The sequence below is a fragment of the Notechis scutatus genome, chromosome 1, assembly GCF_049901735.1.
Source record: "Notechis scutatus isolate UNSWTSFEM ecotype Mainland chromosome 1, rNotScu1.2, whole genome shotgun sequence".
Classification (NCBI taxonomy): domain Eukaryota; kingdom Metazoa; phylum Chordata; class Lepidosauria; order Squamata; family Elapidae; genus Notechis; species Notechis scutatus.
In genome coordinates, this window is record NC_142009.1 from 95,651,152 (window position 1) to 95,675,344 (window position 24,193).

The window sequence follows — 24,193 nt, forward strand, 5'->3', positions numbered from 1 at the left end:
GTCTCCCAATAACTCTCTTCTTGAAGCACAGCCAGGTGCCAAAAAAATTGTCTCTTCTATATTGACAAAGATTTTTAAGCCAACGGAACTTTTAACTCTGTAATTGCCAGTATTTACATAAATGGCACAAAGATGCTTCTTAATGTTAGTATTTTGATTCTAACCAGTTTTGTTCTTTTAAAAAAATCTCTTCTTTCATATCTTTCTTCTGCCACAATTTAAAATAAAAACCACATTGATCTAAGACTCAATGAACGCTGCATATTTAGGTTGAGATTTCCAGCATATTTCATGTATGAAGCAGGACATGGACTAATGCAATATTTTACTAATATTAATTGAATGTTCCTCAATGAAACACATGTAACATTAAGTCCAACTTTTTTTCTTTTGTCTGAGAGTGAAACACGGCTACCTTGTTTACATCATCTTGTTTTTCAACAGACATAGTTCAACTAATCTGAAAGCAGTTTTCAACAAGACCTTGCCATTACATGGAATCTGGATTAGAAATCAAACTGCATTAAAATCCCAACAAATTTGAGAGGTTTTAAGAACCCCAATCACATATATACAGGTAGTCTTCAATTCATAACAGTTCATTTAGTGACCGTTCAAATTATAACTGCACTAATAAAATTGTCTTATGACTGTTTTTCACACTTACAAACCAGTGGTGAGATTCAATATTTTTTACTACCGGTTCTGTGGGCGTGGCTTGGTGGGCGTGGCAGGGGAAGGATACTGTAAAACTACAGTCAGAGGTGGTATTTTCCGGTTCTCCGAACTACTCAAAATTTCTACTCCAGAACTGGTCAGAAGCTACTGAATACCACCTCTGCTTACAACCATTGCAGTATCCCCATAGTCACGTGATCAAAATTCAGTGCTTGGCAATTGACTCATATTTATGACAGTTGCAGTGTTCTGGGGTCATGTGATCACCTTACAAGCAAAGTCAATGGGGAATCCAGATTCACTTAACAACTGAAGTGTTACTAACTTAACAATTGCAGCAATTCACTTAACAGCTATGGCAAAACCCTTAACAAATGATTCACTTAGCAACAAAAAATTGGACTCAATTGTGGTCGTGAGCCAAGCACTACCTGTACTGTAGGTTTTGCTTTCCTATACTGTATTTTCCTGCTCTAAGCATGATCTTGTGTCCTATAAATTTGTGTCAACAGCCAGTTGACAACATTCAAACTATGAGAGACCATGTAGGAAAAGTATTTACTTATTTAATTTCTATAATATTACCATTTAACTTTACATCTATTCCATGATGCAGTAAAGATAGCAAACAGCAAAATGTTCACAGCAGCAATTAATATACCTTCCTGCTGTTTTCTGTATTTGTATACCATATGCAGATATATTTCTGACTTAGAAGTTCTGGCTTAGTAGTTCATAATATGCAACAAAGCGAAATTTCCAAGATATATTATAGTTCCTAATTTTCCCAAACAACTTGTTAATAATATTCAACCAAGCAAAATTTCCAAGCTATGTTATAGTTTCTAATTTTCCCAAACAACTTGACTGTAATCTATGCAAAGTATGGCACATTTTCATTAATTCCATTTAAATAATCTACTTTATTTTCAGTGTTCTACTCATTACTCATTCATTAGAAACCAAACAAATTCCAAAAAGTTAGCATTCAAAACATAACGATCAGCAATGACTGGATGACCTTGGACAGATATTATCTTCCAGTTCAGTCTGCCTCACAGGACTGTTACAATGATAAAGAAGAAAAGACCAGGTAGGCTATTCTGGATTGCTTGAAAAAAGGGTCCCATATAAATAGCAAGTAGCACCAGATGTATTTGAGAACCAGGTTACAAACTGAAGTGGGATAATTTATTTGTATCTCTCTGTAACAGAACAGATGGACTCTTAACCTCTCCTGAATCTAGATTCAATCTATTTTGTGGTGTTTTCTTACTGTATTTCTAGCTGACCTAGCCCAAACAATTAATTTATTTTATGGGAAAGATCAGTGAGTTACTTCCTTATACTTCTGCCCTAGGTACCACTTAATCATCATTACCACAACCAAGAAAAATTTGTCCTCCCAAATTTTAACCCATCCTGGGTGAAAAAAAGCTGCTCTATCTGCTTCTCTGCTATTTTAGAATAGAAATTCTATATTTTATTCTTCTGAGTCCATAGCATATCAACATTTCTTTCCCCAGCCTGTTGAAAGGACCTGTTCTGAAGCTTTAAGGATTTAGGATTTGACACTATTTTACCTCCTATCATTATGTATGGATTGATAGGTAACAACCAAACATTTGTACTGAATATTTAAGGAAAATATTTAAGTAAGATGCCTAATAATATGCCTGGATAGATAGATAGATAGATAGATAGATAGATAGATAGATAGATAGATAGATAGATAGATAGATAGATAGATAGATAGATAGATAGATAGACAGACGTACGTGTGTGTGTATCTTCCATTTTTATGTGTGTATATACAATATGCATATGAACAAAAACATGGGAAAGTGGTATCTATCTATCTATCTATCTATCTATCTATCTATCTATCTATCTATCTATCTATCTATCTATCCATCTATAATATAAAATAAATATAAATACTGTATATATTAAAGACCACATTATTTTGAGAACTTGGTTGATAAAACTCAACTCCACAAATTCTGATTTTTTAATATGCTTGTAGGCATACACTCAAGATTATTTGATACACACAGACATACATACCAATTGTTTGACTACATTTAGGGGTAAGTAGAACTATGCAAAGCACATTAAAAATTAAGAATTAATTAACTAAGAATGAAAAAAATAAGAAGCTAAAGAAACTGAAGGGATTAGATAAGAAAAAGAAATACAGATTAAATCAACATCATTCACTGCATTTCTCCATAATTTTGTAAACTTGCAAATGGCTTTGTGCCCACCATATCCACATCCCTCTTCAAGCATCAAGATTGCTTGAGGATTACTTTTTATTAATTAATATATTAATGACCTTTACTGCACATTCATGTTAAAACACAACCAAATATATGCGTACTCAGCTATAACTCCCACTAAATATTCATTTATTTTTTAATCTAATTTTGAATGACCCCACAATTACTCTAAACAGCTTACAGATAAAAAGAATATAAAAAGAATCAGTATAAGTTATAATCCACCTGAAACAAAAGGGGACCAAGGCATTTCAGCCCCACTAGGTGGGCCAGCCCAAGAGATCAACTCTACCAGCAGGTTAAAATTATTTTTTTTTTTAAACAAACTTTATTGATTACATAACCAAAATATCAAACAAACACAACACACAGAAGAAGAAAAGAAATAGAAAAAAAGAAAATGATTAAAAAACTAACAATTCTACTAGCAATAGTCTATGGTTCCTTGTTTGTTATCAATATTGGTGATAGGTTAAAATTATTCTTATTGAGATTGGCTATCAGAACAGAATCATACAAGTATAATTGTACTACATCTCTTCCTTCTTATAATTCAGTGAATTAAGAAAGTGTCTGAGCTGCTTAGGACGCTATGCGTCTCTTACGGACTTAAGACATCTTTTAGTTTTATCCCTTGTCACTTTGGGAATAGAGTTTGCCTGTCCCTACTATCCTTAAGTCATTTCCCCTATTCTCTATATTGTGTCACTGTTCGAAGAATCTCCTGGTCTGGAAGAGGATGAAGTTATAGTCAACAACTCTAGGTAAATAAGAATAGGGAAATATTCTTATGAAATAGTTTTAGGTAAATAAATACAGGATTGAAGTCTTTATATAGATTAGGACTACAGACCTCCTCCTGAGAACTTTCAGTGGAGTTAATATAATACTCAATGTTTCTGTCATGATGAGGAATTATGCTAAATAATGATTTCACAATGCATGCATTATAATAGACTTCCATTGAGTTGTTCACATCTTTTTCCAGTTTCCACCATAAACCCAAGAAAAAGTGCAAGATGCAGTTTGCTATGCCACAAAAAGTTGGGAAGTTCTGGCCAGTTTAAGCAATCCAGCTAATCATAATTTGAAGTTCTCAAGTTTGAAATTAATCATAGTTCAGATTAACTAGTTTGCTAGGTTCATTTAATGTAATCAATTTATGGTTATTTGTGAAAGCTAGAGGCATTTTATCTGAGTGTCACTGAAGTCAGGGATAAAGTAGACTGTGTCTCACTAAACCTTAACTGAACATGTTCTCTAAATGTGGCCAGGTACTTAGATATCTAGATTTAAACAAACATGAAGGAACTTTTAGATGAATATTTTTGCTTGTTCTTAGCTGAATTACACTGTGCTATATTTGTCCACAGCTCCTATAATTCATCTATTCAGAGATAACACCTTGAAGTGAGTAAAAAAATGTTGACTTTCTTTCAACCCCATTTAAACAGTGAATCTCTGTTTGAATGGGTAAACAAATTACCAACGAAAATAACTATGAGAGTTATCTCTCAATAACTGATTACATAAAGGCACTAGGAACACAGAAAACAGTATCTTATTTATTTCATCCTAATCTAGAGCAACAGCATGCTTGCTCTATGCCCAAATCAACTGATACCAAGAATCAAAGCAGTGTAACCTATACAGATGTTCTGCCCTTTGAGAGGGTTCGCAATAACAATAGATTAAATATAATTAAATCAAATATTTAAAACATAAGATATGGCTGACCAAACATAATTAAGTTTATTTATTTGATTAATGTCAACGTTAGCTGTTGCCTGAAACTCTATTGCATAAATTAAAATCTATGCATATATTTCCCCATGCTATAAACAAACAAAAATAATTAAGAAACTCCTTAAGGATGAGGATGTAATTGGTTTAACTGTGCATGGTTCACCACTTGAAAGCAAAGGACTTGGCTTCTCCCTAAACCAGAAGTTAGTGGTTAGTTTTATATTTTATTTTTTTACAGCAACACTGAGGCATACATTTTGCTTTTGAAATGTAAATGAACTCAGGCAGGAGAAACCTTATTGTATAAGGTATTTCATTCAAAAGAACAAATTTTTTGGGGGGGACAAATCTTTCCATATTAAAAACAAACAAACAGATGTGATATTCCCCTATTTTGTGAAATGGAATAGCCGAAGTCAGCATAAATGTTCATAATAGGGCAGGCTTGAAGACAACTTAACCTTGCTTACAGATGGAGCTTCTTGCCAGAATGGCACTAGAGGGGTACCCTTCAGATTCAGAAAATGGGAAGCATTTGCTTTGCAAGACAGATCTCGACTTCCGTGCTTTTGATTTGTGGAATTCTGGCTGTGAGAACTACATTTGTGCTTTTGTTTTCCAGTCAAAAGACCTACAGTACAATCATGATTCTGTTCCAGCCATCTTTAAACAGAGGTGGTATTCAGCAGGTTCTGACCAGTTCTGGAGAATTGGTAGTAGAAATGTTGAGTAGTTCGGAGAACTGGTGGTAACATTCCCCCAGGAGTGGGGAATGTTACCACCAGTTCTCCGAACTACTCAACATTTCTGCTACCAATTCTTCAGAACTGGGAATGGAGATTTTGCAGTATCCTTCCCCCTGCCATGCCCACCAAGCCATGCCACGCCCACCAAGCCTTGCCCACAGAACCAGTAGTAAACATTTTTGAATCCCACCACTGTCTTGCAGGCTTAGGCTATTCAAAAAGTCATCAGTGTAGGTGCCTCACTGGAGTTGCTACAAAGATGATTTGTCTTGTATAGACTGCTTGCTTCTCTGGTTTTTGCAAACATGGTTCATTTTCAGCCCCCTCTACTTTCCCCAGTGGGGTGAGCCAAATAGGCTGTTTAGCTTTTTGGAGTTTTGAAACAGTACTTTATGGTAGTCAAATTATGACTTGTTAAACTAGCTTTATCCCAGATGTACTACCATGATCTATCTTTTCTGGGTCCTGTACTGTTCCCTAACTATAGATGAAAACAAACCTATAACTGGAAAGAAAGCTTTAGTGAGAAGGGTACACATGTAAAAACTCAAGAAACAAATCTAAAAAATGTGCTGTGAGAAAAAGGAAACCAAACCTTTAATATAGACATGGTAGGAGGAGAACCATATTTGTTTATATTGCAAAACCCCTTTTCTGTCTACCAATTTTATTAAAAAGCATAAGCTTTCATAGGCTGCAGCTTACTTAATCAGATGCACAGTCTGGACTACATTAGTCAGAAAACATGTTCCCAGACTCTTTGTTTTTTACTTTTAAAATAGGTCTCTCCAAACGTTTTTGGCTCTGATTAACAGCTTATCATTTTCTCTGTTTTCATTTTAATTGTCAGTGGGAAGACTACCTCAAACTAGAACTCTGAGAAATAGATTTTTCCACTTCATTTTAAAAGGATTCATCAGCAATAGCCCTCCATGATCAAACTGTGCTTTATCCAAAAATTCTGGATTCTAATGCTTTAAATTTGGGGAAAAAATGATTCTCTAATAAGATGAGATAACATTGTCTGTATACTCCACCCAACCTTTGAAGGGAACATTCAACCAAAAGCTTCAATAAAAACACATTGATGCATTAATGCCTAACAATGCATGGCTATATCTACAGATTTCTGTTCCATAACCTACCCAAAGATAACCTTAGTTCTACTTTCTGGAATGTGTTTTGGTGAGAGATAACTCGAGGACTGGCACAACAGATCAATACAATTCCATATCCTTTTCAGCACCACAAAAGGAGAAATCCAGGAATTCTAAGGACATTGTTTAAGACAGGCATATTTGGATTCCTGGGTCTTATAAAACTTTAAAAAACCCCACACCATACAACTATTATATCAATTTTGTATGTGTGGGTGTGCCTTAGAGTCAGTCTTGACTCCTGACAATTGCCTGGACAAGGCCCTGCAATTTTCTTGGCAAGGTTTTGCACATATTATGATTTACCATTGCCTCCTTCTTAGGGCTGAGACAAAATGACTGGCCCAAGGTCACCTACAATTGTACTAGAAATCATAGTCTCTTGGTTTCTCTCCTGATGCCTTTACATTTTAATTTTTTTATTTTATTTTTTATTTTTTGTGTGAATTCGTGGGGTGTAGGCTGACAAATGCAAAATTCTTCACAAATGCAGGATGTCAGAATGAACGGGAAGGCAATCAAACACATTAAATCTGTCTTTGTCGGGTTTGAAACCACAGAAACAGTCTCAAAGGTTTCCCTCCCCTCTTACATTAAGACCCTCATGATCAGAATTGACATTGACTTCGCTTGTCAAAAGGTTGCAAAAGGGGATCAGTGACTCCGGGATACTGTGACCTTCATAAATGTGAATCAGTTGTCAAGCATTCAAATGTAAATCATGTGACCATGGGATCATAAGTGTGAAAAATGGTCATAAGTCACTTTTTTCAGTGTCGTTGCATAGTAACTTCAAACAGTCACTGAATAAACTGTTGTAAATCAAGGATTACCTATACTCCAAATCCAAAACTTTTATTAATCTGAAATTCTTAGAAGAAGAATTTTAAATTTAATAAATCTACACTAACAGTTCGGCTTGGTTCAGAAATAATTCCAAAGGATCTTCTTCACAAGTTTGTTCACATGCTTTTCTTCAATCTGTGTGAGGGCAGTAAAGTAGGCAGGATAGTCCCTCATTATTGATCCATATTCTGCCTCAGCAATGAGGTTGGAATCTAGGCCACTCCCTTACAGATTTTGTGGTAGAAGGAAAGCAACTGTTCGATTTCCCTGGTGCCATGTTTTGAACAAAAATATGAGGCAAGGTATTGATTGTAATCAATGAATAAAAATGAAATGCCAAGATTAATTGTCCTAAATTATTTATGTCTCAATGTACTTGATACTTCCCTTGGAGTCGCTCAATTCATTGTCAGTTGTTGGGAGTTTTTCTTCTTTTCATTGTATCTGAGGTCTTTATTTGTCAGGAAAAAGTAAATTCAATTTGAATCTAGGAGTTAAGAGCTTCTGGTATTTCCCAAATTTTGTAACTTAACAAATTTTAAGTTACAGTTTAAAATGATTTTAGGTAATTTCTAAATCTGTGAAGCAAGAAACATGTATTTGAAAATCAATAATTTTCTAGGCATTAACCATGATAAATAACATTTGTGTTCCAGCAAATAATTAAAAAGTTCAAATTTCTTTTTCAAACAACAAAAAAGATGCTTTATAAAGATTTAGTATTAGAAATAGCTTGCTTGTATCCCCATGCCAGCTGTGACTAGAATTTGAAACAAACTAAATGGACCCAGTTTAGTACTTGAATGAGAGACTATCAAGGAATCTCAGAGCTGGGAATAGTCTGAGATGTTGGAAAAAATTATCCTGGAAAAAGACAATTGCAAATCAATAACTGTATTGTTGCCAACAAAAACTACTGAACAGGTCTATGAGATTGTTAGGACACAAACTCAGCTTGAGATCATGTCTGCTTTATCTACCAAATCTATAAATATCTAAAAATCTTTTGCATTGATTCTGTAAATAGAGGAGAGAGGATGCAAGGACATTAAAATAGATTGTTTCATCAAACAGTTATCATTTCTTATTTCATAAATCCAGCTTGAGTTTCTAATTAAAAACTTTGAATTTGTATCAGCTCTACTGAAATAAAATATTTAATTCATTCCTGAAGACCGCTGAATAAGTTCTATTTATGTGTCACTAAAAGTTGCCGTTGACTTGATGGCACATAAACAATCATAATTCAACTCTTTTTGATGTTGAAATCCCTCCCTCCCCACAAAAGTATACATGAATGTGAGAATTTGTCAATTTACATAGCTATTTGTAGGCCTTTGAACTATGGTGCTGGAGAAGACTCCTGCAAGTCCCTTGGACTGCAAGGTAATCAAACTGGTCAGTTCTAGAGGAGATCAACCCTGACTGCTCTTTAGAAGGCCAGATCCTGAAGATGAAACTCAAATACTTTGGCCACCTAATGAGAAGGAAGGACTCACTGGAGAAGAGCCTAATGCTGGGAACGGTTGAGGGCAAAAGGAGAAGGGGGCGGCAGAGAATGAGGTGGATGGATGGAGTCACTGAAGCAGTCGGTGTAAGCTTAAATAGACTCCAGGTAGAGGTGGTATTCAGCAGGTTCTGAAATTTTGAGTAGTTCGGAGAACCAGTAGTGGAAATTTTGAGTAGTTTGGAATACCACCTCTGACTGGCCCTGCCCCCATCTATTCTCTGCCTCCTGAGTCCCAGCTGATCGGCCGAGTCTTCTTTTGTTGCTCTGCACAGGAGAACAGAGCTAGAAAACAGGTTAGTGGGGTGGGAAGGGAAGGATTTTGCAGTAACCTTCCCCCTGGAGTGGCGAGGCAATGGGAATTTTGCAGTATCCTTCCCCTGCCACCATAGAACCAGTAGTAAAAAGTTTTGAATCCCACCACTGACTCTGGAGGATAGTAGAGGACAGGAAGGGCTGGAGGAACATTGTCCATAGGGTTGCGATGGGTCAGACACGACTTCACAACTAACAACAACAATATAGCTATGACCTAGGTAAACATATTTCTGTTCAGGATAATCAAAAGATGGCTTAACTGTTAATAGTAATATTTATTAATAAGTAGCAAAGTTATTAATTATATCAATTTATTTTTAATGTATAAATCAGTTTCTTAGTTCCTAAATAGTTCTTAAAAAACACTAAGCTTTTACTGTACTTTCCTTTGCCACATATTTGTATGTACTATTTTTGCCTAATAAACCATTTTTTTGCAAAAGATTCTCCAGATATATTGTTCACTATGTGCAATTCCTAATCTTCAGCCTAAACACAAGTAATTCCTTTGATTCTATATACTGGGAAAAATAAAATCAATGAGCAATTTTAGGATTACCACTGATTTGCAGAAATCTGACACGGGGAGAAAAAACCATCAGTGTGAAGTCTATTTTTGGTAAAGGAAAGAAAAATATTTGCATATATATTCTTATGGCAAAGCTGAATTAATAATACAATGGTACCTCAGTACTCATTGTTAATTGGTTTCAAGAGGCACAATGAGTATCACAAACAGTGAGTACCAAACAATTTTTCCCATAAGGAATAATGTAGTAAGTCACAAGGCAGTTGGCACCAATACGTACTAGCTTGGGCATTGTGTACCAAACAAACAATGAGTACCGGGACAAATTTTTTGTCTCAAAATGTGTTGAGTACTAAATTAGATGAGTTTCAAAACAAAAAAAAGCAGTTGAGTACCAAGATACCATAGTACCTCTCTTATTTCCCAATTATGCTAATTCAGAGGAAGAATTTATTTGCCCCTTTTGTCTAATTTCCAAATATCTCCAGAAAGATTACTCAGGTTCTTTTTTGCAATTTCTATTTCTGTTAGCCATTGAATTGTCTACCAGTGAAGATAATTTGTTTTTCTTTAAAATTGATTTTTAAAGAAAATCTATATTGCATTTCTATATTTTTGACTCTTCTTAACATGTGCCATTCTCTGGGTTAATACATTTTGCTCTTTTTAAGATCAATGAAACAAAGTAGTGATTTTTTAAAGTTCATAATAAGTACAGAGAGGGCAATTTCATCAGGACCACCAGTGTTCTGGAAAAGTTTAATACTTTACTCCCTAGCCAAACTCCTATAGAGCTCCACCTTTTGCCTCTGGCTTTGGGATTAGACTTTTCCTTTTGAGCTGTGCAATCTCTAATGCCAGCTATTATAGAATCAGAGTTGGAAGGTGCTCATCCCATTCAACCCTTATTCAATCAGAAGAAACCAAATTAAATAAATGACTTCTGAAAAATGGCTGTCCGGATAGTGAAGGGAAGGGCTGACATGATATTCAAAAGCAGGACATTTATGAGAACAGAAAGTTGTAGTGTTGCTGAATATGTGCTGCACGTGAGCAAATGGAGTTTACTTATCTCTTTCTAAGGGCAGTTTTAGCAGCCAAACTTGGTGAAATATAGAGAGCAGTCAGAGATTTATAGAGCTTGGAAATGAAAGAACAGATGTGAAATGTTGGTTGTCTGTGTAGCAACCAACTCCCACATAATTAAAAGTAAAGTTCCTTCCTGTTCAGGAGCAGGAGGAAATGGAAGCTGCAGCCAACCTCACCTTAATGGTGACAGGCTTTATGTTGCTTCAGAATTAGCTCCGGCCCTCAGTCCAGACCAATGAACCAGCCATCTATTGAACTCTTGGAGGGGTATCCAGAAGAAGAAAGACTACTTGTTGCAATCTCCTACTGGCTAATGGAAGATGGGAGTGATTGACTCATAATAAACTTCTGATGTTCTCAGCATTCCAAAGCCAGAAGGAATAAGTGCTTTCTAGGGATTCGGAGGGTAGAAACATATTAAAGTCCCTGGGATGAAATAAACATCCAATAATTCAGAGTTCATGTAATTCTAACAAACTAATTAAATCAATTCAGTAACGGATAATCTCCCCATCCCCACCAATAACTTGAGTCTTAAAGCAGACCAAAGTGGCAGGGAAGTGTAGGAAAAAAAGCATGGCCTCACATACCAGCTAGTATAGGAACCAAAATCTTCCATTTATCAATATAGCTTACCTATGCATTAAGGTTAGGAAGAGGTATTGAGCAAGATGAGAAAAAAAGAAGGCAAACAATGTATAAGTGGAGCATACTACACTTTGCTTCATTGCTCCATTTCACACTGTGATATATTGCACCTTTTGGTTTTGTTTGGTCTTATGAAACAGCCAATGTGCCTCAACTAAAGACTTCTTTTTAAAGAAAATGGCTGCTGAGCATGCACCAAAGCCAGTTTGGCAGACTAAGATGAAGGGTTATTCCTCTCTATGGCTTTGACACAGGAGGGCCATCCGTGGCTTTGTTGTGAGGGGGATAAGGAGTGCTTCGCTTAAGCTTTACTGATACACAAGTTTAATACTCTCCACATCCTTCATTCATCTTGTCACACAGCAAATGCCAGTCGCCTAAGCACCTCCAGTTCAATTATCTATTGGTACATCAAAATCAATATGACAATTTGACTTATATTTGAACCTTCATTCCTGAGCAGGATGGAAAAAACACGTCAGATATGAAAACACAAGTAACTCTCAAACAACTGGTTCTGGTTTCAACTGCACAACCAAAGTCCTCTGCTTTATGAAAGGTAATGAGACGGCAAATAATTGTTCATAATAGCAATAGCATTTAGACTTATATCCAAATATCTGGGAAGTCTACAATGTAGAAGCATCATTTACATACTAGCTCGATACCTGTGCTTCGCTATGAAACTATGTGGTCGGGCTTAGTTTTTGAGGAGGAAAATAAGGGGGGAAAATTCTGCATCCATCAATATTCATCTGGCTAACATCCTATCAGTGTGTGAGAGAGTTGAGGGCTGTCTGGAAACTGAAACAGTATTTGTTGTGTGAGCAAGAAGGAGACAGCAAGGAGCCTGAGCGTGACTTAGCTCAACTGTTCTGTACTAAAGCTGCTTGGTGCTGTGAAACTAAAACTAAAACTGAATCTGAAACTTGTCTCCCCTGCTTGTGTTTTACATTTGGAACAGATTTATTTTCAGGTGGGGAGGAGGAGTGGAACTCCTTAGCATCAGAGCGTGTTAATAATAATATACAAAATACTAATGCTCTAATGGTCATTTCGAAAAATCCTTTCTTAGTGAGCACCTAGAAGCCAATATGAACAAATGTGCCATATTTCAAGTTTGTAGGCTTTATGGTTCTGGAGATTTTGTGATGATGCTTGAGTGGTATTTCACTTTTATGTATATAGATTGAGCCCAACAATCTGGATTCTCAATTTACCAACCTCAAAAGGATGGAATATATCTTGTACTTTAATTATAACTATTGCATTTGGGAGTGGGGGAGGAAATACAGATGCCATCTAGATAGATAAGTCTTAGAATTTTCTGTATCTCTTTGCTGCCATCTCAAAATCATCTGGATTTTTTGGTCCAAATGTAGTAGCTCTAATTAAAAACATAGAATCATAGGGCAGGAAGGGACCTTGTAGATTTTCTGCAATAATTTTATCTAAATATCATGATCTATAATTTGGCTTAATTATAGCAATAGTTTTGTCAAGTGGAACCAGTTCTCTGGACTTCAGGGCCTTGCAGTGATGGACTCTGAACCAAGCCATGGATAATATGTACAGTAGCAAGAAGCTCATTTAGTTCCTAGATGTGTTCAATGTTGCATGATACATTTCACTATCAAAATCATTCATCTGAAAAGCCTTCTAACAAAATCAAGTGAATCCATTTGAAGAGTCTTTAGCACAAAGTGTTTCATTCATTCATCTATAGCTATATTACCAAAATACCATTTTTGTGCCTACTTTTTTGAGAGATGCTATGTTAATCTGCTTGGTTTGCAATAAATCACGGATAACTGTTTCATGAGCAAGAAACTGAACTGAACTCTTCTTTATGATTGATATTAAATTTAACTCATAATTTCTAAAGGTGGCTTTAAGGACACTGATCCACAGCACATTTATGCAAAGTAAAATCCACTCTTCCAAGTGAATTTTCAAGACATAGCTACACAATTGAGGTTTTAACAATATAATTATGAAGAAAACGATGTTCTCCCCTTCCACTGATGAAGATGTAATTATGAATATGGTGTGCAGAAGTATTGTATTTGAAACAAATACAGAAGTATTTAAATACTTTACATCCAAAAACACTTAACGGTAAGTGAAAATGGGATATATCTATTTTGTGTGTGGTGTGTGTGTGTGTGTGTGTGTGTGTGTGTGTGTGTGTGTGTGTGGTGTGTGTGTCGTTGTTTTTCTAAGTGGATTTGTTTTTTCTTCTATTTACTTCCCTCTAATCATGTATCAGTTTTGCCTTTATCATTTTGTGTAATTTCTATCTTTTCTGCTGACCTTGGAGGTGGCAACTATAAAACTCAGAACTACAATTCTAAGCATTGCATTATTGTCTGCAACATTTCACAGCATGTATGAAATGTCATGAAAGAGAGTTACCTCAAAAAAAAATGTTGTCAGAAAATACTCTCATATGAGAGTATGAGATACTATAGAGATACTATAGACAGGATAATATATGTAGAATGTTGTGGAAATGTTTTGAAGAAAAGCAGTAGCCTAATCTTATTTTAAGAAATAATAGTATTTTAATATATTATTTTCCTGCTTACACTTGTTTACTTCTTTGCAATAATACCAGGAAATCATTACAAATAGTATTATTTGAAACAGACATTTCAAAAGAAAAGAAGAGAAAGGAAAGGAAAGGAAAGGAAAGGAAAGGAAAGGAAAGGAAAGGAAAGGAAAGGAAAGGAAAGGAAAGGAAAGGAAGATAATTGAGGAATCCTACAGTGGTAAGAATGCTACTAATAGATTTGGGGGACATAACAATGAAAATGCAGTGGGGTTTGCATTCAATGCCAAACCATTTATTGAAGTCTAGTGCCAACAAACCTCAGCTGACTTAGCTGAAAAGGGTTTGAATTAGCATGCACTGAATTAAAAGACTGACTCTACTAAGTTGCTTAATTGAATCAAAGATGGGCAAGCATTGTAAACCAACCAGAGAAAGGATCAGAGGAAATTAGTTTTAGTTTCATAAAAATGTTTGGAGCTAAAATAACTGCTCCTGTCAATCATGTTCTTTCCTATCAGCAAAACAGAAGATGAATGAGAAGCAGAAAAGCCCTTCAACTCAGTTCTGGCATTGACAGGTTATTGAGCCACCACAATTTTTATTTTTTATTATCTATGAAAAAAATACAAGGAAGTGAAAAAAAAACCCAGACTCCTTTGCTTCAGCTTAGAAAAAAAGAAATGAGTGCTATCAGGTTCCCTAATTGATCATGTGTGGTTGGAGCCTGTATTCATTGTCTAATTAGCACAAGGCTACTGAGTTGATAGGTCAACTGAGAGCTTGCTCTACTTCATATTGGAAGTCCTTAGCATTTGCAGGTTGCCATAGAGGAAGGGACGTGGTGGCTCAGTGGCTAAGATGCTGAGCTTGTTGATCAGAAAGGTCGGCAGTTTGGCGGTTCGAATCCCTAGCACACCATAATGAAGTGAGCTCCCGTTATTTGTCCCAGCTTCTGCCAACCTAGCAGTGTGAAAGCATGTAAAAATGCAAGTAGAAAAACAGGGACCACTTTGGTGGGAAGGTAACAGTGTTCTGTGCATCTTCGGCATTTAGTCGTGCCAGCCACATGTTCATGGAGACGTCTTCGAACAGCGCTGGCTCTTTGGCTTTGTAACACAGATGAGCACTGTCCCCTAGAGCCAGAAATTACTAGCACAAATGTGTGAGGGGAGCATTTACCTTTACCTATAGAGGAATTCCATGTTTCTTCTAGAACTGTGATCTTCTAAGAATGGTATCAAACTGACATCTTTTAACATCTGAAGTGTTTTGCAGACCACAAATGCCAGTGTTACACATCAAAAATTACACACTTGCAATTTAAATATTAGTGTAAAAATTCTGGGAAAGTTCAAGTCGGCAAGTTCCTAACTTTTAAGTTATATCTTATCACAACACAGTGGACTTTCTGAAAGGTCTTTGGGAATTGGTTGGTAAGATGTCAACACCCTTATTATATTCTGTATTGTCTCATTATTTTTATTAATTATTTTATTCTGTTCATTTCTGCAAGTATATCTGGATGGCATTAGTAGATTCACTATATTTCATAAATAAACAGATAACTTGTGCCTTCCAAAATAATTGATATGCTATTTCTACAGCACAGAACATCAAACAAAACAAAAAATATTTTTGGATTTTTGTAATGCTCTTTTCAGAATATGAAGACTTATGGAAAGGAATTTGCTGAATATCACAATCCAGAAAATTAATATCATAGCAACTGAAAATCATAATTTAGAATCAAATTATTTTGAAAATAATTAAAAAGCAAGAATGAACATTAGCCTATTAGCAAAATAATTCAGTGTTTGACACGATTGCCTGAAACCTAACAAGGAGCATTATTATTTCTTTATTCAAGCAGCAGACCTTTATTCTTTCAAATGTTTCTAGCTAAAGATGTCTCAATAAGTCAACATAGCTTCATTAATCCCTAGAATGTAATCTAGGCTGCATTTTATAATAAGAATTTCATTAACTTTCATTAGTGCCAAATGCTTGGTTCTTCAAGGAAAGGGTGGGAAAAGGCCAGCTTCACAAGAGACCTTCAAGTTAATGACAAACTTCTTTAGAAAGCAAGCATACATGAAAAGGAGATCTTTAAAATTCAGTGATTTGCTGGAAGTTTTATCAACTTCTTTTAAACAATTTTCCTCTGAGCCTCAAGAGACAATAATGGGGTAGAAGTGCAGGGGGGAAAATCATCCTTGTGAAGTACAGAATTCTGGGGCTAAATCCCTTTCTTTATCCCTACATAGATTGAAATGTGGTAAATAATTAAATGTGCTATTTGTGGGGCAAATGACTGTTATCTGCAAAGCATCACCCATTTTCTTAAGGAAAACTGAAAACTGACAAGAGTTGGGCCAATGAAGACTGACTGTGTTCTCAATGAATTGTGACCCATCAATGGTAGTAGCTTATTATGATAATAAGGGCATCCATCTCTTAAACTGAAGGCCAAATACACACTTCAGCAGATTTCCTGATTCATAGACCGTTACCTCACAACTCTGGATTGACAGGAGCAACAGTAGTCTAGGCACACCATAAGCAAGAATAAACATAGACAATTGTTTTACCCTACTGATTATATTACTCTGTGTGTGTGTGTATGTGTGTTTGCATGCACATATGCATGTGTGTATAGAATTATTTTGTTTTTCTTCTTAATGAACCTGCCTAAGTACTCCCTATTTTTACTGGTAAGATGTCCAACTGCAAATACTTGTACATTTACATTCAGGCATACACATTTCTCATGCTGAACAAACACTTGAGAGTCATTTGGATGTATTTCTGAATGGCATCTTTAACTCTGTTTAAGTGTTAGAGTTATTCAACATTTGATAATAATAGAATATTCTACTTCTGATTTGAGAAGTTTGCTTTGCTTGCTTTTAATCTAATAAGTGCCCTCTCTGAGATAATCTTCTTGAGGGGAAGTGAAAGAAAATGGGGTTAGACGATGCTTTCCTCATGGTTAGAATGCATAAAATCTCAAGATTCCTGGAGATTTCAGCAAAAGCAAGAACTTTTCAGGACTCCATTTTGTACTTGCAAGAAAAGTTTCTTTATGGCAACCAAGATCCAAGCTACTGCTAATTAGGAAATAAACTGAAATTGTTTGCTTCTTTTTATATGGTTGCTAATGGATATAATTCATTAAGAGATACCTTCAAACTGAAGCTGAAGACCCACTGAGTTCCTCAAAGATGTATCTTAAACAATGATATCTTCTAGTTGAATGTTGATCCCATTGACCAGCTCAAAGACATATCTGTGTCACATACAATCTCTGTTAATAACCAAACTGCTAGGAAAATGTGGATTCCTCCATAATTATACAGATCAATGTCTTCTGTCTGGGCAAATCATTTGATGTAGCCCCCCCCCCCCCCATAATTATTTTTTTTTTTTTTTTTTTTTTCTCCCTTTTTCCCCCCCTTTTTTTCCGTAATATTTTCTGCGTCCCCTCCCGGGGGGGGCTTTTCCCCCCTCCCCCCCCCCCCTTTTTTCTTCCCCCCTTTTAAAAAAAGAAAAAGAGCACTAATCCACCCCCCCCTCTCCCCCCCTTCCCCCCCCCCCCCCACTTCCCCCACCCCCCCCTTTAAACTTCCCCCCCCCTCTCCCCCCCCCCCCCCCCCCCCTTTCCCCCCCCCCTATCCCCCCTCCCCCCCCTACCCCCCCCCCCCCCCGGTCCTTTTTTTCCCCCCCCCCCCTCCCCCCCCTTTTTTTTTTTTTTTTTCCCCCCCCCCCCCCCCCCCCCCCCCCCCCCCCCAATTCTTTAATACCCCCCTCCCCCCCCCCACATGTCCCCCCCCCCCAAAGGGGGGGGGGATAAATTTAAAACATAAAAAATTTAGTTATAACCAAAAAAAAAAAATAAAGTCCGCCCACCACAAAAAGGGGGGAATAAAAAAAAAAAAAAAAAAACAAAAAACCCCAAACCCCAAACAAAAAAAAAAAAAAAAAAAAAAAAAAAAAAAAAAAAAAAACACAAAAAAACAAAAAAAAAAAAAAGCCCCCGCGCCCGGCCCCCCCCCCCCCGCCCCCGCCGCCCCCCCCCCCCCCCCCCCCCCCCCCCCCCCCCCCCCTGGGTACTCTCCTTGAAGCTGTGATGACCCGGGGTGTGGCACAAAGACAACACAGTCACATAAGTAAGAAGAGTCCCTTTAGTACTTCTAAGTTTTAAACTCTTTTTAAACACTGTGTTCCCAGCTGCAGCTAATGAAGGGAATCAGAGCCCTTTCCTTCCCTGTAAGCCAGGTAACTCACGTTGCTCCCTTCTCTATTCCTCCCTCCATGCCCTAGGATGAAGAGGGGATAGGCCTGGGTCTTCCTCCGAATTCCCTCTGCCTTGCTCTATCTCTCCCCTGCTCTGCCCAGCCAGACTTTGCCCTTCCCCAGTTTCTTCCACAGCCAACGAAGCCATTCCCTGTCAGCTGCTTGGTCTCCCCCTCAGAATCAGATTCCGATAGAGGCATGACAGAAGCTATAAAGCAACTCAGCTACTATAAGATCTTTTGGATATGTATACACACACACACACTCACACAGACACACACATATTTTTCATATATACTTTGTGTGTGTATACAGTATGTGTATAAATGTATATATGTGTGCATGTGTGTGTGTTTATAGACACACACACAAACATACATACATACATACACACATATAACACACAACATACATCCTTAACTAGCTTACAGAATGGCCTTGAAGAAGTTAAGAAAGTGGAGAAAGTCAAAGGTTGGTCGGGTTTTATCCATGCAAATCTTCACAAAGCAAGACTTTTCTCTAACTAGCGGATCTTTTACACATAAAATATACACACATAATTATAAGCATCTTATTACTCCTTATAACACATATTTGTCTCAGTGCTATTACAGTAGAGAGAACCAAGGACTTCTAGGTTATTTGTTTCTGCCTCTGTCAGAAGATTTTATTTGTATTATTGAATCCTACCAAGTGGGAAAACATACCATGTCTGCCTCTAGAGGTATGCAGTGTTCTTATTTAACTGCCTGCAGGTAGAAAAATAAAATAAGTTCTAAGTCCTCAGAAAGTGTTAAGAAATAAGTTTTTTTTCCACCAGTGCACTTCTATTTCAGGATTCTTGTCCTTTCATTTTTCTTCCAATCATGATCTCTGATTCCCAGTCTTATGGATTGCGAACCATAACAGATTAAGTGAAGAAAAGCTTTAGGTTTATTTTTTTATTAGGGACATTGTGCAAATCCAATAGCGGGGATTTTTATGTCCAGTTCTAAGTGGTCTTGAGAATAATTTGAAAAATGGAAGATGAGTGTTCTAAACAAACAATTTTGAACACAACAAAAGTAGCCCTCTACAAATAGAATATACACTGAAATAGCAGGGAGGAATTTCTGGGAGACTAAATCAGCAGGTGACTTAGTACATCAGGTCATAATATAGTACACTTTGAGGGCACAATGTTCAAGAAAACTGGTATCTGGTTTAGCAATTAAACCAAACAGAAGGTGAGAAAAAATGGATAGATACAATGAAATTATATTCCAGGCAATAAATTCCAGAAACCACATTCAGAAGAATTATTGTATTTGTAGTACTGTAAGCAAATATAATCTAGAAAAACTGATATAATACAATTTGAGCTATTTAGAACAATGCTTTATTGAATTTACCAATAATGATCTGCAATATTCTATTTCCACAGCAAGGTGCCAAATTAACTCCTCTAAGTGTGTCATCATGGCTGTAATTCATGTGATGTAACATGACAGTTAATATATACTACAGTAATTTGTGCATATTTTCAGTAGTACTGTGGTATCAAAAAATGATATCATTCAGTTATTGATGCAAATTTCTTCATTCATACAGAAGCTCTCTGACAGCAACTAAAGTCCTTCCAAATTACAAATGAAATATATGCTGAGCATGCTCTGTTGAATAACAGGCATTGTTTCTCTTACTTTCTTTTCTTGAGTAGAGTTGGAAGTAGAAATGATGTAAAAACTATCGACCAGAAGCACAAGAAATGCTCAGTCCTACCTGGAGCAAAGAACTAAAACCCTGCTCAAGGCTCATGTTGAATAAAGTTGAATTTCTTTGAAATCTACTGCCCTCAACAAAACGTCTATATTCTTTGAAAAAGATGCAATTGAATCCTTACTTACCCTTTGTCCTTCTGGTTTTTAACCAATCTTTTAACCCAGAAGAAAAGATTAAAGAAGAAAACCCTTGAGATAACTACTTTGGGAAATGTTCCTGCAGATTTAAATCAATTCTACCATGAACAAGAGAACAGAGGGAAAATCTCAACAGAGGTCTTACTTTTATGAGTAAACAGTTATGGACAATGCTAATAAAACAGTCTCCATTCTACATGACCTAATCTAATTCTACACTTCAAGAAGGACACTAATACACCCAAAGGAAATCAGAGCAAGATATTCAATCTTAACACATTATCACAAAATAGGCAACATATTGATGGTGAGGGATATATCACAGAAACACATCAAGAATGGCTTTGATTTAATCCCAAATTTTGTTTTTTAATGACTAATAGGGAACGTTTCCATACTGCAGCTTTAAACTGCTTGACTGTCGTGCATAAACCAGCAGGACAGGAAGTTTCATTAAGAAATCCTTTTCTAGATTTCCACCCTTTTCTCTGCTTTGCCATGACAAGTATCTGATGTTGTGCTTAGACATACATACATGTAAAAAACTGGGCAGGGACCAGTTTTTTAGTATTCCATCAGTGAACTTATTTTTTTTTTAAAAAAATAGCTACGAAGAGCAGTAAGCAACAGTGACTAGAGGGGAGATGTTCCTACCACTGTGCCTCAGTTCCACGCCTCAGCTGTTCTACTTACTGGGGATGTCCTAGAAGATAAGCTGTTTAGGTTCAAATTGCTTTTCACGCTCACAGAACTGGTTGTTAAAATGGTTGTAGCCCACCACTGCTATAGCACTATCCCAAAGCCACAAGCAATGGGTCAGCTCTTGAATAACTGTGTGGATTTAAACAATATAGCAAAGACTATGCATCTTTTAACCACACATCATCTTTTGATTCTAGGACAAGAACACCTTGAACTGAGGTTTTCCATCAATCACTGCATATTTTCTAATATCTGACCAGCTAGCAGCATCTGTGCAAGCTAAGTTGAGAAAGAATAAATGAAATGTGAAGGTGCAGGAAGGGAGATAACATTACATGAAAGAAATACACATCCATATAAAATAGACCTCCAGACATTTTATCATAGAAATAGCATTGCAAATTATGTGAGCTTTTCTAACATTTGAAACTAGGAACTGGGAGGCTCTTAATGCAGAAATACTTTGCTTAGTTTACTTACCCTTTGCCTCATTTTTTGCATGGATTCTTTTAATGCCTGTTAGTTCCTTTTAGCTAACAGTTTCACTGGCCAAATATTTATGTCACAAATGAGAACATATATATATATATATAAATAAATATATGTTTTCTTAAGTTTCGCGGGTACTTACATGTATGGCATTCAGCTTTGTTCGGGTATTTTCCCACGTCATAGTTGTGCTTTTAAAGTTGTAGCGACGTTTTGGCAGAATCTCATCTGCCATCATCAGGCTTCTGTATTGTGTCCGTCTGTGAGTCAGGCTTTTACAGTGGTTTCAGATTTGAATTTGGGGCAGCCTATTGCTGTGCCAGAATGGTTTTTTCTTCATCCTGATTGGTTGAGAGTCTTGGTCTGTGTTTATTGGTCTTGGAGTTTGCTGTGTTCTGCTTGATTGGTGTTTCTAATATCTTCTGTCTGTTTTTTTGGCTCTTTTTGTATCTTGATTGGCTGGCAACATTGTGTTACTTTATTGGAGGCCTTTAGTGCAGCTTGGCTCCGGGTGAATGGACGGCTATTATTAGTTAGGAAGCTAGGTTTCATCTGGGTGCCTGGTTGGGGTGTGTTTGAGCTGGAGGTATCAGGGGGGATCTGTTTGTGCCCAGGTGTTTGCCTGGCTTGTGGTGTGGAGATTTTTTTGTTTGTGAGTGCAGGCTTCCAAATGATTGACAGTCTGGTGGAATCATCTCTTCTGTTCATGCTTTCTGGTCTTTTTTTCAATCTCTATGGCTTCTCTGATGATTCTGTGGCTGGGGTTTTCTATAGTGGCTAGGGTTTTGGTGCCATTGAAGTTGATGCTATGACCTGTGGCTTCCATGTGTTGGACTAGTGAGGAAGTGTGTTTCAGCTTTTTGACTGCATTTTTGTGTTCATCCAGGCGGGTACTTATTCTTCTATTGGTCTGTCCAATGTGTGTGGCCAGGCATGATGCACAGGGGACTTCGTATATGCCTTGGTTTTCCAGGTCAATTTTATCTTTGGGGTTTCTGAGGATGGCTGCTATTTTTCTGTCTGTTTTGAAGGCAGTCTTGATGTGGTGTCTGTGTAGTATCTTACTAATTTTGTCTGTAGTGCCTCTTATGTAGGGCAGGACAGCTGTTCCATAGGTCTGTTCATCTTCTGGGTCTCTATTATGTCTCAGTGTGTTTTTGTGGATCAAGTTGGTGATTTTGCTTTTGTGGAAGCCGTTGGCTGTCAGTACTTTGGTCAGGGTGCATAGTTCAGTCTTAATGTGTGTCTTGTCTGCCAGGCGTTTGGTTCTAGTAATTAGTGTTTTAGCCACGGAGTTTATCTGTGCTGGGTGGTGGTGGGATTGGGCGTTGAGGTAGCAGTTGGTGTGTGTTTTCTTCTGGTATATGGTGTGTCCTAGTGTGCCATCTGATCCCCCCTGATACCTCCAGCTCAAACACACCCCAACCAGGCACCCAGATGAAACCTAGCTTCCTAACTAATGATAGCCGTCCATTCACCTGGAGCCAAGCTGCACTAAAGGCCTCCAATAAAGTAACACAATGTTGCCAGCCAATCAAGATACAAAAAGAGCCAAAAAAACAGACAGAAGATATTAGAAACACCAATCAAGCAGAACACAGCAAACTCCAAGACCAATAAACACAGACCAAGACTCTCAACCAATCAGGATGAAGAAAAAACCATTCTGGCACAGCAATAGGCTGCCCCAAATTCAAATCTGAAACCACTGTAAAAGCCTGACTCACAGATGAACACTATACAGAAGCCTGATGATGGCAGATGAGATTCTGCCGAAACGTCGCTACAACTTTAAAAGCACAACTATGACGTGGGAAAATACCCGAACAAAGCTGAATGCCATATAAATATATATATATATGGTATTCAGCTTTGACGTGGGAAAATACCATACATATAGATACTTGCAAAAACTTAAGAATATATATATATATATATATTCATATTCATTACTGATACATCAAATTAGCTCTCAGGCAAAAATCAATACTTACTTTGTTACCCAAATAAGGACTGGGTGCACTCCAGTAATAAATAGGCTGCAGAACAGTTCTTGCAACTGTGTTACTGATGCTCAGTTGCTGAGGTCCATCGAAAGTGTCCTGCTGAGGAGTAATTTTAGCAAGACCCCATTCATCAGTCAAATGCCAGCCATTCATGTCCATAATCTATGATAATGAAGAAAAATACTAGTTAATATCCACAACTTTCTTTCATTTTTTTAAAAAAAACCTTTTTAAAACTGTGTTAGAACTCCATCCCCTAAACTCTGCTGAAGATGTTACCTAGTCTGATAATGAAACGTTTGGAAACCAACGCATAAGCTTGGAGAACAAACCTTCCCCTTCAAACCCTTTGCTTCTTTCCTTTTGTTTGCTTTCATATTAATATTAATATCCCACTTTTATTTTCCACAATTCAAGGCAATGTACAAAATTTTCCCATCTCCTTGCAACATCCCTCAGTGGGTTGGACTGAGAGAGAATGGCCCAAATGGATGAATCAACGTTCATGCTTAGAGAAGACTAGAACTCATTAGAATAGATAGTCTCCTGATGTCAAGTCCAGCACCTTAATCTCTATACAAAACTGGCCCTTAATAGTTTCTCATTTAATATTGAGAGTAGGGTTTAATATACTTCTCCTTGAGAAAACTAGGGCAAAATAATTAACTAATTTCCCATACTTTGACAAATCAACAGAAACACAAG

General features: G+C 36.9%; 1 protein-coding gene across 9 annotated transcripts in view; it reads right to left on the reverse strand.

Moving 5' to 3' along the window:
* The window catches only part of LAMA2 (laminin subunit alpha 2), a 423,950-nt gene that overhangs the window by 244,420 nt on the left and 155,337 nt on the right, over positions 1-24,193 (reverse strand). For all 9 annotated transcript variants that reach the window (XM_087972045.1, XM_087972041.1, XM_087972015.1 and 6 more), the window contains exon 12: positions 23,477-23,650. In XM_087972045.1, the coding sequence (XP_087828171.1) occupies positions 23,477-23,650 (174 nt within the window). The remainder of the gene's footprint in view (positions 1-23,476; positions 23,651-24,193) is intronic.